The sequence below is a fragment of the Eumetopias jubatus genome, unplaced genomic scaffold (genome assembly GCF_037043125.1).
Source record: "Eumetopias jubatus isolate StellerSeaLion01/CBP00866 unplaced genomic scaffold, mEumJub1_p1.0 scaffold_1, whole genome shotgun sequence".
Lineage (NCBI taxonomy): Eukaryota > Metazoa > Chordata > Mammalia > Carnivora > Otariidae > Eumetopias > Eumetopias jubatus.
Window position 1 is genome coordinate 181,158,786 of NW_028274807.1, and position 15,891 is coordinate 181,174,676.

The 15,891-nt window shown below is 39.7% G+C and overlaps 1 protein-coding gene across 4 annotated transcripts in view; it reads right to left on the reverse strand.

The window, feature by feature from the left end:
- MITF (melanocyte inducing transcription factor) overlaps positions 1-15,891 on the reverse strand; it is a 215,328-nt gene that overhangs the window by 12,555 nt on the left and 186,882 nt on the right. For 2 of the 4 annotated variants that reach the window (XM_028110370.2, XM_028110372.2), the window contains 3 exons: positions 9,119-9,236; positions 5,850-5,906; positions 189-264 (listed from right to left, as the gene is read on the reverse strand). In XM_028110370.2, the coding sequence (XP_027966171.1) occupies positions 189-264; positions 5,850-5,906; positions 9,119-9,236 (251 nt within the window). Of the gene's footprint in view, positions 1-188; positions 265-5,849; positions 5,925-9,118; positions 9,237-15,891 lie in introns of all 4 variants that reach the window. The other 2 variants (XM_028110369.2, XM_028110371.2) reach the window with 1 other exon arrangement.

A 15,891-nucleotide genomic window follows, 5' to 3' on the forward strand; every position in this document is an offset into this window, starting at 1 on the left:
AAAATTTTAGTTTGATGAGACCAACCAAAAGAAAGGAACAAGAAACATACCAGAAATGGAACCAAAGAGAGAGGGGGTACTTCTTGACTCTAGTTTTTTTCTGTTAACTGTGCACTTTTTGCAACATATGAATAAACATTAAGGTACCAAAAAATATACGATGCAGATTAACATGGAATTGTACTCACGGATCATTTGACTTGGGAATCAAAGTACCTAGTTCCTTAATGCGGTCATTTATGTTAAATCGTCTTCTTCGTTCAACTTCAAGAAAAGAGCACAGGAAGGGACAATTAGTAACAAGCCGCCTCATACACATTTAGTATATCTTGTTAAAGCCATGTGTGCCTTAACTTTGCCGGCTCAAGGCCATATAACCCGAATCTGTATTTCCCCATTGTTATCACGTTTTTGGGACTGAGGTTAAAGCACTTCCAAAAAATGGGCTACCTTTGTACAGAACTTTATCATTTACAAAGTCCCGAGGCTGTAATTTCTCATTGGATCCCGTAACACCACTGAAATTGGAGTGAGTATCCTCAATTATAAATGTCAAAACTACTTGGGGGATATTAGGGACTTGACAAGGACACCCAGCAATAAGTGGGAACAGCCAGAACTCAACCCTGAGTGTTCAGATTAGGGGGCAGCCAACTTTTACAGGGCCAGATGATGAGTTACTTTTGGCTTTGAGGGCCAAATGGCAAAATTGAGGATATTATGTAGGTACCTAAATAACAAAAGAGAAAATAGAGTTCCATAGATTTTTTTTTTCTTTACTGACAAAATTCAAAATGTGGTAATATTAACTGGATACAATTTTTTTGCAATGCAAGTCTACCAACAAGAAGCACTGGGTGCCAGAATTTGGATTTTATATAATTTCCACCTATCACAGAATATTCTTATGTTTTTTTGTGTTTTTTTTTTTTTAACCATTTAAAAATGTAAAAAACCCAGGGGGCGAAATCAGAGCGGGAGACGAACCATGAGAGACTATGGACTCTGAGAAACAAACTGAGGGTTCTAGAGGGGAGGGGGGTGGGGGATGGGTTAGCCTGGTGATGGGTTATCAAAGAGGGCACGTATTGAATGGAGCCCGGGTGTTATATGCAAACAATGAATCATGGAACGCTACATCAAAAACTAATGATGTGATGTATGGTGATTAACATAATAAAATTTTTTAAAAAAAGGTAAAAAATCTTTTTAGCCTAGAGGCCATACAAAACTCCCTGCTCTAGGCTCTGTCTTGCCCAACAGAAATACAATGCAAGTAATTCCTGTAATTTTAAATTTTCTAGTAGCCACATTGAAAAAGTAAAAAGAAAGATTATTTTTGTATTATTTTGTAAAAAGATTAGATTATTTTTGTAAACCCAGTATGCCTCAAATACCATCACTTCACTGTAATCTATGTAAGTATTAATAAATTAAATGTTGAACATTCTTTCTTGGTACTAAATTTTTTTAATCCAGCGTCTTTTTTATCCTTACAAGCACATCACAATTTGAACTAGCCACATTTCAAGCGCTCAGCAAGCAGCTCTGTTGAGTGGCTAGAGTACAGAGTAACACAAGCCCAGGAGTCAAGTCCAGCTTGTTTAACTACACCATGCATCCTAATGGCATCCCTATTTTATCAATTCAGTTGCGTGGTTAGCTAAATTACCATCTTCTTAGGGGAGGATGAAACAGTAAAGCATATGAGTTAATAAATGTTTCTAATTTACCTACTCTGGCAAATAAATTCCAAATAACTTAAGGTCTAATACATTGGATTAAAGATGTTAATATTTCAATTTAAACATATTATGTCCTGATACATATTTATATTTGACCTACTAATACTCCATACACTTAGGTAAATAATATTATGTGCTACTTTCCCAACACATATTGGTTTTTTTGTTTGTTTGTTTTTTTCTTAGCTGGGTGATCACTTCTATGATTCAATCAGTTACATAAAATACTCCCTTATCATTAAGCTTTTATAAAATAGAAATAGTGATACTCAATGAGTCTAAAGAAGGAATTTTTGGACCTCTGATCTTCTAGCTAAGCTCCTCTAAAACTCTGAAGCATGACATGTTTTCTTACTTTTCCAAGCATATAATAATCATAAAGATTCAAATAGCACTGAAATACATAAGGTGAAGTAAAAGTCCCCTATGATCCAAATATGACCACTGTTAAGTTTCTTATACATCCTTTGGGATGATTTTTCATTCTCCAAACATGCTGCGTACCCAGGGCACGGTTCTTGGGACTCTTCTTGATCTCCACTCACTTAGTGGTGACCTCATTTAGTCTCACAGTTTTCAACACCACATACACACTGATGACCTCCCTAGTTGTATTTCCAGCTCAGACATGTCTCTGGAACCCCCGACTCATATGTCTGACTACTAGATGTTTCCACAGGGAGGTCTAATGAACAGCCCTAATACTCCACACACAATCTCCTGGTTTTCCATGCTCAAATAACTCTACCCACAGGCTTTTCCACCTCATTTAATGTAATTCCATCCTTCCAGTTACTTAAGCCAGAACCTTGGAATCAATTCTGCACCTCTCTTCCTCTCATACCGCACATCTGATCCATCATCAAAGTCTGTTGGTTCTACCTTCAAAATATTTCTAGAATCTGTGCACTTCTAACCTCCACTGCTACCTGAGAGAAGCCACCATCCTCTCTCGCCTGGATGACTGCAATGCTCCTAACTGCTATCTCTGTGTCACCCATGCTCACTGCTTCCTACCCACTTTGGTCTATTTAGACCACAATGGCCAGAGGGATCCTGTAAAAACATGAGTCAGAGCATCCAACCCCTTGCTGAAAACCTGCCAATCATTTCCCACCTCACCGAGACAAAGGTCAAGTCCTACAAAGATCTGGAGGGCTCCCATCCCTCTGACCTCATGTTTTCCTCCCCCTCTCTGACCATATCTTCTGTCATGACTCACCTGTGTCCCACCTCCCTTCAGCCCCATGGGCTGCTTGCAATTCCTCAACCACTTTAGGACTCCCCAACTTTAGGACTTCATACTGCTCTTCATCCTGCCTGGAACACTCTTCCCCCAGATATCTGAACGGCTCCGCCCTCTCCTCCCTCAGGTAGTAACTCAAATTTACCTATGAGCCTTCCCTGACCACCCTACTTAAAAATGAACCACCACCTCCTCCCGTGCTTTCCCTGACACTCTATTCCATTGCCTGCCCTTTGTCTCCTCACAGAACCTTCTACCATCTGCATAGTTCATTTATGTGAATATATATATATATATGTATATATGTATATGTATATTTATTCATTGATGCATTCCAAGTACCCGTATGAATCTGGCACCCAGTAGGCCCTCAGTAGTTTAGTATTAAACAAAGAAAGATACACTTAAGGTAGGATTACAGTAAAACTGATTCTGCATCTATCTTTTCTCACTTAACAGTATATTGTTGACATCATGCAACATTTAGACATACTACCCCTTATTTAATGCAGTGCCTTCCCTCCCCAGTTATTTTTTGTTATAACTTGCAAAATACTGCAAAACATACACAAGTGCATAAAGGAAAAAGTAAAAGCCAACTCTTTACACCATACAACACCTATTTGCCTGAAGAAATTGTCAACGATAAAGGTAAACTCCTAAATCTCCCAGCACACACATATCCTCCACCCCACACACACATGCACATGTCTAACCACTGTGATCTTTTTACATAATGAGATACATACATATTATTCTGCCACTTGCTCTTTTCACTCAGTAATATATTGTGGACACCCAGGTAAGTCAGGTGAAACAGACCAACTCCATTTTTCTTGAGCCACTGAGTATCCCGTATATGGATAACCCATAATTTATTTACAAATACTCTACTGATGAATATTTAGACTATTTCCAATTTCTCCATCACTGTCAAAGGTATAACAAATGTTTTGGCCAATGCTCACAGGTACATTTTATTCCTGTCGTAATTCTTGCTCTATACTGAAAACACCACCTTACTGTATTTTTTTGCTCATCTATTCTGTCTGCCCCTTACTCAAATGGAAGCTCATAAGAGTGGGAAGCCTCTCTGTCTGATTCACTTCTGTAGAAAAACGCCTCGTAGAGAATGGGGGCTCAATAATAGTTATGAGTAAATAAATGAATATATGATTGTGCACATTTTGGCAACTACTTTTACAAGGTAAGCTTCTAGGAGAGGAAAAGCTATGCCAATGGACAATCTAACCTTGAATGTTCATTTCTAATGGTTAGATGAGATTTTAATATGTTTTTATAGCCCTCAGAGTGTGACCTGATCATGTTTATACTTACTGACAACCCTAAACTTGAGAGTTCGGGTGCCTAAGTAAAGGCATTGTTTATGACAAGATCCAGCTTAGTTTTCCACATTTCAGTTAGGTGAAGTTTTGGATAATGCTTAATTATCTTAATTCTAAGTTATTTGAAAAGAAGAAATATCTTCGAGTACAATTACTTGGAAGCTGGAGGAGACCTTAGAAATATTAGTGCAAATCTTTTGGTAGAAAGGAGCAAAGCTTCTCAGACCTGAAACAGGAACTGGAAGGGCAGAATCTATTAAAAGAAAGCACTGACCCCTCTCTGGGGCCCAGCAGTTCTATTTCTCAGTACCTAACCTGGAGAAACAAACTTCCCTGTACACAAAGAGGTGTGTGCACAAATGTTCACTATGGCATTGTTTGTAACTGGGAAGAACTGGAAGCAATATCAACACTTAGTAGTAGGAGGATTACTGAATTTCACACCGTCACACCACGCTATGGAATAGTATGCAACAGTTGTTAAAAAGGAGACAGATCTATACTAATAACAGCAAAAGTTCTTCGGGACGGACTGCTGAGTAAGAAAATAAACAGCAACAAACATGGATAACATGATACTGCTTGTATTACAACAGACACACACAAAAACCACTGTTTATTCTCTGTGTGCATGTGTATGTTAATTACTGGGCAGAGGCTGGGAAGACCAACAGCAGACCGAAAACAACAACATCAACTACAATGATGATGACTCTCAGGGATCAGAGGAGAACTCTAGCTTTATTCTATCATTTTAAATTATGGTCTCATTTTACCATTTTTACGAGGACAAAGTATTTATATGTAACCTACGTTCTTAAAACTCAGTTTAGCAAGAAGAGGACAGGGGCCGTGAGATGAAAAATTCACACACACGCCAATGACTTCCTACCACCAAACCTCATCTTTTTTTTTTTTAAACTGTGCAGTTTCTCTTACTCTTGTTATGAAACAAAAATCTTTAGTTCTCATAGGAAAAAGCTTAAAGACTTGGTTAAGAGTAAATTAAAGACATAAAAAATAATTTTAAATGTTGGAAGCTATTTTTTTAAGTCACAGTTTAAGTTAGAAATTTGGGAGGTGACCTCACCACAGACTCCCCTCCAACTGTTTTTTTCTTTTTTTTTTTTCTTTCAAATCTCACTGGAGAAGGTGATCCCATAATCCCCTTTTGTTAATAAGTTCCAGTGTGAGCAACACTTGTAATTGGGTAGTTGGGGATCAAGTCTCCCTCCGACCACACACACACACACACACACACACACACACACACACACACACCAGAACTATTTCTATAAATAAGTACTCTTCAGAAGACTGGAAAAAATTTCCATTTGATCAGAGAGAAAATATGGGAAAAACCTTAGTTTCTCTGAAAAACATTTTTTCTTCCATAAATGTACTTTTAACAGCTATACATATCAGTTTCCTCCCACAAGATTTCAAACAATTTGGATATAAGGGGGAACATCCACTCCAATATCAAATATCATGAATATGAAACCAACTTACTCAAGTTGTGATTGTCCTTTTTTTGCCTCTCTTTAGCCAATGCTCTTGCTTCAGATTCTGTGGGAAAAATACACGCTGTGCACGTGAATGAAGTAATTAGAAACGGGAACTGTTTAAGGCACGCAATGATGTAAACTACAAAACATCTCATTTTCTAGATATATATGAAACCTTATCTGACTAGACTGTCATAATAAAAAAAACAGGGTTTTTAAAATCATGATTTTTCAAAAGCTTGTATTTTTTCAAAAGCAATACATATCAAATAAATGCAAAGACTTGGCTTCTACAAAATGGTAAAAGACCAGTAACAAAGTTGTCTGACACACTACAAACACACAGGAGAAAAATAACTAGAAAACTAGAAATTTGTTGTTGATATGCTATTATCAGGAGTTGAATATTCTTTTTTTTTTTCTTTTTAAGATTTATTGATTTCAGAGAGAGAGAGAAAGAGAGAGCATGAGCAGGAGAGGCAGAGGGAGAGAGAGAATCTCAAGCAGGCTCCATGTTGATTGCACAGCCCGACGCGGGGCTTCATGCCACGACCCTGAGATCATGACCTGAGCGGAAACCAGGAGCTGGACGCTTCACCGACTGAGCCACCCAGACACGCCGGGAGTCAAGTTTTCTTTTCATGCAACAGAACTTTTTGTTATTTCTTTGATGCCTTTGTAACACACTGACATGAAAACTGGGGAGGGAAGCTATCACGTCAGATCTCTGACTGGTGGAAATGGACTTATTTTTTTTTTTGGAACTTGGAGCCAGGTTCCAACAGAACTTGCTAGAACAAAATGACCCTGAGGAACTCAGACCCTACTAGTCTGAGTCCATAAAAACAAAAATAGGAATAGGGTACAGAGGTGTTCGGGGGCAACTCCATTTGAAAAGATCTATTTGCATTGCAACTCTTGTGGGATCTCTGTGGGGGGATGACTTTGCACCTTACAGAAGGCAAAACAAAACAAGAAAAAGACAGTTGTCTGATTAATCCTGCCATTCTGGGGCCTCTGTTACCTTCTTGTCACAAGTGGTATCTGCAACATTACACTACCATCATTCAGAATTTTACCCAAAATTAGAACTCTTTTTAGCATAACTCATAGCCACTGAAGCTTATATATGTATATATATTTATTATACGCGTCTTAGATATACATATATACATATAAATAATTCAGAAGCTGAATTATTTCAATTGGGAAGATCAATCCCAATCATTTTCTATTTTTTACTCACACGAGCATTATAGGCAGGTTTTACTTATACACCCTCCCCTACAGTATCTTTTTTTTATTTTGTTTTCTTTTATTTATTTATTTATTTTTTCAGTTTGCCAGCCCCACAACCATGGTTTTCTCTCTATCAACCTCAACCCACCAACTGTGGACCAGCTTTGATCAAGGCAATCCTGTGAACTTCTCTGCCATTTTGTAGTTTCACCTACAATCTCCCCAAGGGGGTAGACTCTTGGCCTTGGGCAGGGGGGCAGTTTTCTCCCACCCCCTCCACAGCCTTAGGGTATTCTATAGTATTCATCCTCTCAGTAGATAAGTGCCTATACATGGTTAACAATTCTTTACCTTAAACCTACCCTGCTCAAATCACCTTGCAGTCTCTGCTTCCTGACTAGATCCTAACACGGCTGGGAAAGATAATTTTTTTTTTCTCTTAGGTCAGATCTGACTCCTAAGTCTATTCTCTTTTGGCGACATCATGCTGCCTCTCGAGCTAGCAGTGTTCAGAATTCCAATTCCTGTCCACCTTCTCCTTTTCCTGGCATTTTACACTTTTCCTGTCTGGACTGGTCATTTTCTAAGATACAAAGTGATTCTAGAAATGTATAGTTCATTATATCAGCTTCTTTTTAAAAAAAATAAATTTATACCCTCTTACCCATTCCTCTCATTCCCACCCCCTGCGTCTGTTGTTTTGTTTTTGAAGAAACAATCCTACACATAATTCAGGAGTCTACTTTGGGGGCACTGGGGGCACTGGGGGGCTCAGCTTCCAACTCTGACTCTTGGATCCAACTCGGGTCATGATGTCAGGGTTGTGAGATTGAGCCCTGTGTCAGGCTCCATGCTCAGCTTGGACTCTGCTTGAGATTCCCTCCCTTTCTCTCTTCCCTTTACCCCTGCCCCTCTCTCCACTCATGCTCTCTCTCTCTAAAATAAATAAATTATTTTTTAAATTAAAAAAAAAAGTCTACTTTGCATGTAATTTGTAAGAATTCTGTTCATGCCACGCTAACCATATTTTATCATTATTTAGTATAGATCTCCTACAGCATTATTTTCTAAGACTTCATGACATTTTTCCTTCCTGGGAGCATACCTACTTTTTTGTTGACTTTCAATGGGTTTACATAGTAATTAATTTACTACCTTTTAACCCCAATGTTTTGGTTTTTTTTTAACTGCTTTTCTCCTGCCACAATCTTCTGAAGTATTTTTTTAAAAAGACACCCTTGAACAAACAGGATTTTTTTGCACCAAATATATAGTTCATATTCTCAGACCATTCACCTAATCCTGCAAGATGCAAGGGCCAGACATTAAAAAGGGGGATGAGGTGAGGGCCATAAAACTCAGCATGGTAGAATGCCAGTTCTAATGTAGTTTCGTCATGTTTTAACGGCCAAATGCCTTCCGTAAAGCCTCAAACAAAATGGCAAAATAGATAATTTCACACTTGCCTCAGGAACAAACAATACCCATTGCTCCATTTTATAATTTATTTTTTTACTCTGTATAATAAATCTTTTGCACATGATGTAGCAAAAATAAGATGAGGCATCTAAAGATGTAAGAAATTCTTTCTTTACCCCCTCCTGACAAATGTGGGCTTGAACGTGTGTCAAAGAGAAATTCAGACCAGGGTTCTCAAAGTGGAATGCCTCTAGGGGCTTGGCAAGTAACACAAACACCAGACTGGGTGGAGACATTTTATTATTAACAGTGTTGCCCACTGCGCCCACCCCAAAGGGTACAGCAGCCAAAGACCCAGCGATGGGTGCATGGTATAATATGGGGCCTTGGGGAGACAGCAGCCCTCCTCCCAGAACCTCAAGAAATACTGGAAACCAGGATTTCCAAGTATAAATCCTCCATCCTAAAATATTCCTCAATGGGTTCACCTCTACACAGACCTAAAAAAATTACGTCTACAAACGGAAGAGTCCAGAGGTCACAATTTTGATAACTTTGCTTGCCAGAAAATTAACAGAAAATCCCCAGGAAGAGGCACACTTGCCAGTAATTTACCTGTGAGCTCCCTTTTTATGTTGGGAAGGTTGGCCGGACAGGAGTTGCTGATGGTGAGGCCTGGGGGCGGCAGGCCTTGGTTACCATAAAGGTCAATCAGATTTCCAGAGACAGGTAACTAGAGAGAGAAACAGTAACAGAAATGAACTGCTAAACAATTCCTAGGTTATTCAGCTAGAACCCAGATCTATTCCAGACTTTACTTAAAAGAAATGGTTTGATGTAAAAAAAAAAAAAATCATTTTTTTTAAAACAGGAAGGCATGACACGTTTACCTTTCCACTCACTTAGATAAACGGTGACATTAGCTCGTTCCTTTGAAAAAAGAACATTATCTCACCCCCGTAAGACGGTTCTACGACCAGCCTATAGTTATATTTTGAGCATGCAGACAGTGGCCAAGGTGGCAAACTCATTATCTAGCACATCCAGCAGCACACAGATGTTCAGGAAATGCTGGCTTTTACTGTAAAATGGTGTTCCATGTGGCCTGACTTTTTCACCAAATCAGGTTTTCCATCAAAGTCACTTTTTTCCTTCCCTCTCTTTCCCTCTCCCTTTTCTTCTCTCTATTTGATAAGGAAAAGCAATAAAAAGTGTTTTCTACTGGAAAAGAAATGGTTTCCTTATTGCTAAAGAAAAGCTCTTTTCCTTGAAACTGAAATCTTTCACGGAGCCACAAGGGGGAGCCCACTGACTTTAAGAAAAGAACAAAAATTTACACTCAAAAAAAAAAATATATATATATATATATATTTAGCCCTCTCGAGCTAGCTTAAGAGTGTTTTTTCTCCAGTTCTGCACTGAATATTCTGAAGTAGTGAACTTCTTTCTGCCCCCGGTGCCGATTTCCTTTTGTCGTATACACACTCCCCTGCACCTCATTCACTGAAGGAGTTTGATGCACCCATGTTTGTGGACATCAGAGGTCCCAGACATTTCTTCTTCCCACCCTCTGAAATAAAGTTCTGAGTATTAACTAAGGGGGCACAGTTACGGGACCTCACTACTGTCAGTGAAGAAGCTCCCTCTTCCCAGCTTAATTCAAACAACTCCTGTAACTATTACTGCCAAGGAAGACTTAGAGCATTTAGCCCACCCCCTCCTTGATCATACACTCTAAGTTTTACTCTACATCTGAGAAAAGTGACTTGGGATGGCGTTCAGGTTGTTTAGTGACCAAGAGGTATCGAGGACAGAGTACACTGCACATCTCACCTTTCATTTTCTCCAATGGCCACTAACACACAGATAAAAATATCCCACAAAATAAAGACACGAATGTGTTTCCCTCCGACCATCTCTTCCCATTGTGGCTTCTAGAGAAGTAGTCTATGAACCAAACCCCCAGCTAAAGAGGCAGGAGAGGCCTATACCTTCTGACAGGTAAACAGGACACTTGCCCTAATACGACTGGGGCTGAGGGCGGGGAGCACAGACAGATCAGCAGAACAGGTCTCTCTCCTGCCCACTCCGTCCTTTGCTTCTTTTTGAAGGCAGGATTTATATTGTGTATATAAAATGTAATACACCTATCCCACCTCACAGATGCATATAAACAATGCACTGTGATCATTCAAAAATGCCCCTGAAGCACAATTCAAGCCCCTCTAGCTAAAAACCTGATAACCAGTGACTTTGATTCTTAGCTGTCATTTCACTAAGCGGTTTTATTTGAAGTAGGTCACCTTCCTGGAGTCAATCTTGCTCTGTGAGTGCTCAGTTCCACTCTTGTACAACTTAAGACAGCAAAGTGAAAGGTGTGCAAATGTCTCAGTACAGCACTGTAAAGAGTCAGAGCATCAAAACTCAGAAAGCTGCTAGGCCATCTCATAACCCCTCTGGATTCCAAAGATTTATCCTCCTATCTTTCTGGAGTTTCAGATTTTGGAGGAACTACCGAATATTAATAAACCAAGAATGTGGCTTCAAAATTCAATGCAACAAGCTAAAAAATATTTCCATACCTCTAGAAATACAAATCGTATCTATCATCTTTTCAAATGCAAACTGTAAGCAAAACAATGCAATTGTGTTATTATGATGATTTGTTAGGGAAAATTTAATAGGCAAGAGATACATACAGTAAGCTTTAAAAAAAAAAAAAAACCTCTAAGTCCTCAATGGATTTACATTGAAGAGATAGGTATCTAATTATAAGCTTCTCTGGGACAAGACCATGTTTTCTAAACACATTCTAAAGGAAACTATGTGCACATATACTTAATAAATGCAGAATCATACAGAGGGAGGGAGGGAGAGAGACAGAGACAGAGGCAAAAGAAACAAAAATTGGGAACGAGACAGAGCGACAAAGACACAAGGGGAGGGGTGGAAACAAAAGAGAGAGACACGTGTACACAGAAGGGGGGAGGTGGAAAGACGGACGGAGACACATTCAGCAGAGGGGTGGGGAGGAAGAGCATAGGACGGGGGCGCCCAGACACGAACGGGCTGGGCAGACAAGATTGCTGTGACTGGCGTGGACTGACAGCCGTGCCTGCCAAGAAGGGAGAGGAATTAAAGTCTCTATAACAAGATGCCTTATCAGACACTCCAATGAGATCAGACATCATTACTTCCAGTCCAAAGAGTGGCTTATAGCCTCCCCCTACTTCTCTAAAAGATTTCCCGCTTCGGCTGCTTCTCCAATACTTGCCGATTAGGAATTGGCAGCATACAACCTGCCAGAATATTTTGCCGGGGAACATTTTTCTGTGGGCTCCTTCTCTGGGCCAGGCACAGAACTAGAAAGGCACTTGGTATATGTTGTCTTAATTGATTTTACGAAAGATCTAGCTATGCCTGAATAGAGCTTTGTGGTAGGAGGTTCATGTACTATGTTAATAGCAGTATTTGGGGGGCAGTGTCAACTGCTGATAAACCAATTCGAAACTGCAATTTTCAACTAATCTCCAACTGATTCTAAGCAAATAAAAACCTAACTGCTCACGAGACAAGTATGGATACTCAAATTTACAAATTAATAGTGCAGGCTGGCTTAGGAGGCAGAGAACTGGGTTGACACTTGCCTGCGTGATACTAACCTCTCTGAGACAGGATGCCCCCTTTGAAAAGTGGCAATCCTATCAGCCCTCTCGCAGGGTTCTGTACGAATCAGAGGTCGACTGGGTGAAACACTGTATTTAAGTGATCAATACTGCCATGTTTAGTAATATAATTTTCTACAAAGTACTGTATTCCTAGTCTGTTTTCAACAGTCAAGCTAATTTCCACTTTGATAGACTACACCCCTTGCCCTGTTAATTACTAAGTATCCTGTCAACCATTGCACCAATTTTACCAGGCTGCAAAGCAAGTCCAAACACAGGGATCAGGGAACTACAGGACTGGAGTAACAGCCCAGTGTTCAAATCAGGGCTTCTCCATTGTCAGTGGAGGGCATTTGTCAATGTCTAGAGCCATTCTGGGGTGTCACAACTAGGGAGGAGGGTACCACTGACATCTAGTGGGTAGAGGCCAGGGATGCGGCTAAACATCCTACAATGGGCAGGACAGCCTCACAACAAAGAATTATCCACCTCGGACACCTGGGTGGCTCAGTTGTTAAGCGTCTGCCTTCGGCTTGGGTCATGATCCTGGGGTCCTGGGATTGAGCCCCACATCGGGCTCCCTGCTCAGTGCGAAGCCTGCTTCTCCCTCTCCCACTCCCCCTGTTTCTGTTCCCTCTCTCGCTATCTCTCTCTCTCTGTTGAAAAGTAAATAAAATCTAAAAAAAAGAAAGAAAGAAAAAGAAAGAAAATCTTAAAAAAAAAAGAATTATCCACCTCAAATATTAATCATGCTGAAGGTGAGAGACTCTGCCCTGAAATGGTGCCTTATGTTTTTTGTATTAATGGCTGTCATTTGTTGAAGCTAATGGAAGGTTAATGAAACTAAAAGGAAGGTTGATGAAACATGGCTTTCTAATGAAAAATCAGCCATGCATATTTAAGAAAGGATTTTGTGGTTCCCCTTCTGGGTTAGAAAACCTGCCCCATAAGCATTATAACTGGGTCAAAATAATATCTTTGGAGCTAAGGAAGAGGAAGAGGCATCTTCTGCTAACATGGCTATGTTGTATTTTTGCTAGGTTTTTATGCAGCATATTCACCTGATGGACAAGATTTCACTTCCAGCAAACAAGCTGTACAATGGATGGAAGCCATAGTCTAATAGGGACAAAGAAAGAGAAAGTAGACACATGTGGGTCTGTGCCCCAAACTTGGTCTGAATTGAGTTCTTCAATGTTCTCCTCCACCAAAATGAATATTTTTCCAAGTAAATGATCATTGTAAAATGTTATTATTTTTTTCTTTCTGGATGTTCCCCTTCTCTGAATATCAATTGAGTACTGTTAGCACAAGTAAACTGGGACTTTTATTCTTTGTTTGTAATGGTACAAGAGGGCCCTTGTGCTCTCAGAATAGTTATTGCTAGACTCCAATTCCCTTAGGATAGTTTCCTCTCTAAGTGTTCCCTCCACTTTATTTTTTTTAAGAAGTTAACTTGAAATAAAGCCTATCAAAGAATCAAATAAAAGGGAAAAATGCCTAACATGAAGAACACTAAGTTTAAACTCTATGGGGGTGGGGGGGGGATTAAAATGTTAGTAAGTTGTTGATAGCTTTGTTATTTATTTTGACAATCCAAACCCAAATTTACCAAGAATAAGAGCTAGTAACTAACATCTAGTAAGAGCATATCAGAACCAAGATTCTAAGTGCTTTTTGTAGAATAACTCTTACAATTTTCATACGGATTCTATTGTTTTAGATGCTATTTTTATTCCCATTTACCAGACAAAGAAAGTGAGGCAGAGAGGTCAAATAGCTCACTCAAGAGTAGGCACTGAATTCAGCTATCTGGCTCACAGTCTGTGATCCTAACTTTTATTTTATACTGTGTCTCCTCTAATAGCAAAATGCTGAAACAGTTTTGTCATGGGCTGGTTCTGATGGGTAGATTTTTTCAGGGTAGAAATATAGAAAAGTAATGAATGCCTGGAGAGTCAGTGACATCTGAGGGTGGCTACGGGTTACTCCTCCCCGGCTGGCAATTAATTCAACTCTGCCCAGGGGATCTTTCCTACCCAGGAACTCCCCTAAGATGGCCCCTCTGCCCCGGAATTATCCTCCTCATTCGAGGTCTGACAGGGTCTCCCCTTCCCAGACTGGTAAGCCCCATGAGTACAGGAAGCATACCCTACTCATCTTCATCTACAGCACCTCACCCAGGGCTGGTGACATACTAGGTATTTAATAAACACTAATTCCATCTTAAAGTTAGCTTGGAAGCAATCAGATAATGAAGGAATAAGATTCCATTCTAATGTAGAATGACTGAGGAGGAGACATGGGTGTTCAATCTAAAGGAGAGAAGCAATTGGGGGTCTTGAGAACTGTCTTCAGAAGGGTTGTCATGAGGACAAGTTCTCCATGATGGCAAACTAGACCCATGTCTGGAATTCACAGAAAGACACACTGTGAATAATATCTGGATTATTAACTATCATGTTATTTTGAAGTAGAGTTGAACACGTTACAGATGCTCAAGGAATATCACCTGAATAAAATACTATCAAAACTATTTGCTGTTAAAAGAAATTATACTTAATTTAGATATTGTTGAGTACAGCTTATGTTTCCAGTGCTAAATGCTATACATATTTCATGAGATGACCATGGGAGGTAGGTACAATTATCAGTCTAATTTTAGAGATGGAGAAATGTAGGACTTCAAGAAACTAAGTATCATGCAGGATCACATGGGAAATGGCAGACTTTGGAGATGAACCTGGATATGATCACACATCTCCAACTCCTAACCTCTGTGCTTTCCAGCCTGTCTTGTGAGTTAGTGCATATCCTTCACTGGAGGCTTTCCAGAAGATGGATGTCTAGTTTTTCTGTGTATGGGCTGGGGGGGAGGAATACAGAAGATATGCAAGAGGAGACTAATGCACCGAGTACTTGATTGGCTCAGATGACCTCCAAGGTGCTCACCATTGGAGAAAATTTTTTAAATTATTAACTACTGGCAAAATGACCATGTTCATCAAGCAAAGTTCCTTTGGGATGACTGGGCCATTGCTAATAATTGCTGTTGGGCATTGAAAACATAGTAAATATACCCATGTTTGGGGGTATATTTATAAATTTCACAGTGCAAGCTCTCCCAAGTGTCTTGTTCACACTGGTCCTAGGATTCTGACCGCTGACAAGTGTAGCCCAACTCACAAGAGGCACAAAGTTGGAAGCAGAGGGTTCTACAGAAGCCAACCAAGGGCTCAAAGAGGGTGGGGAGAGTCTGACATGGAGACATCTGTCAAGACGGCGGAACATCTAGTTCTTTCAAAATCAGGGAGTGAGTTTAAATGGGTAGGAAGTTGACAGAAATGAGAGATCCCAGAAAAGACTTTGGGGCTGCCAGGGGAGTCCTCACCCCTCAGGACTTCAGGTTAATGAACTGAAAGAACCGGACCAAGATGGAAAAAAGAAAATGCTACCTATAAAACTTTAGTTCACTAAGAATTTTGGTGTAAATAAGTAAGGGCTATCATATTCCCTGGTCAAGGAAATTTATTATATGACTTTATTCTTTAAAACAATTTTCTATTGTGGTAAAAATACATAGGACATAAAATTTAGCATCTTAATCATTTTGAAGTGTACAGTTCAGTAGTGTTAAGTCTATGCACACTGTTGTGAAACAAATCCCAGAATTTTTTCATCTTGCAAATATCAAACTCTATACCCATGAAAGAACAACTC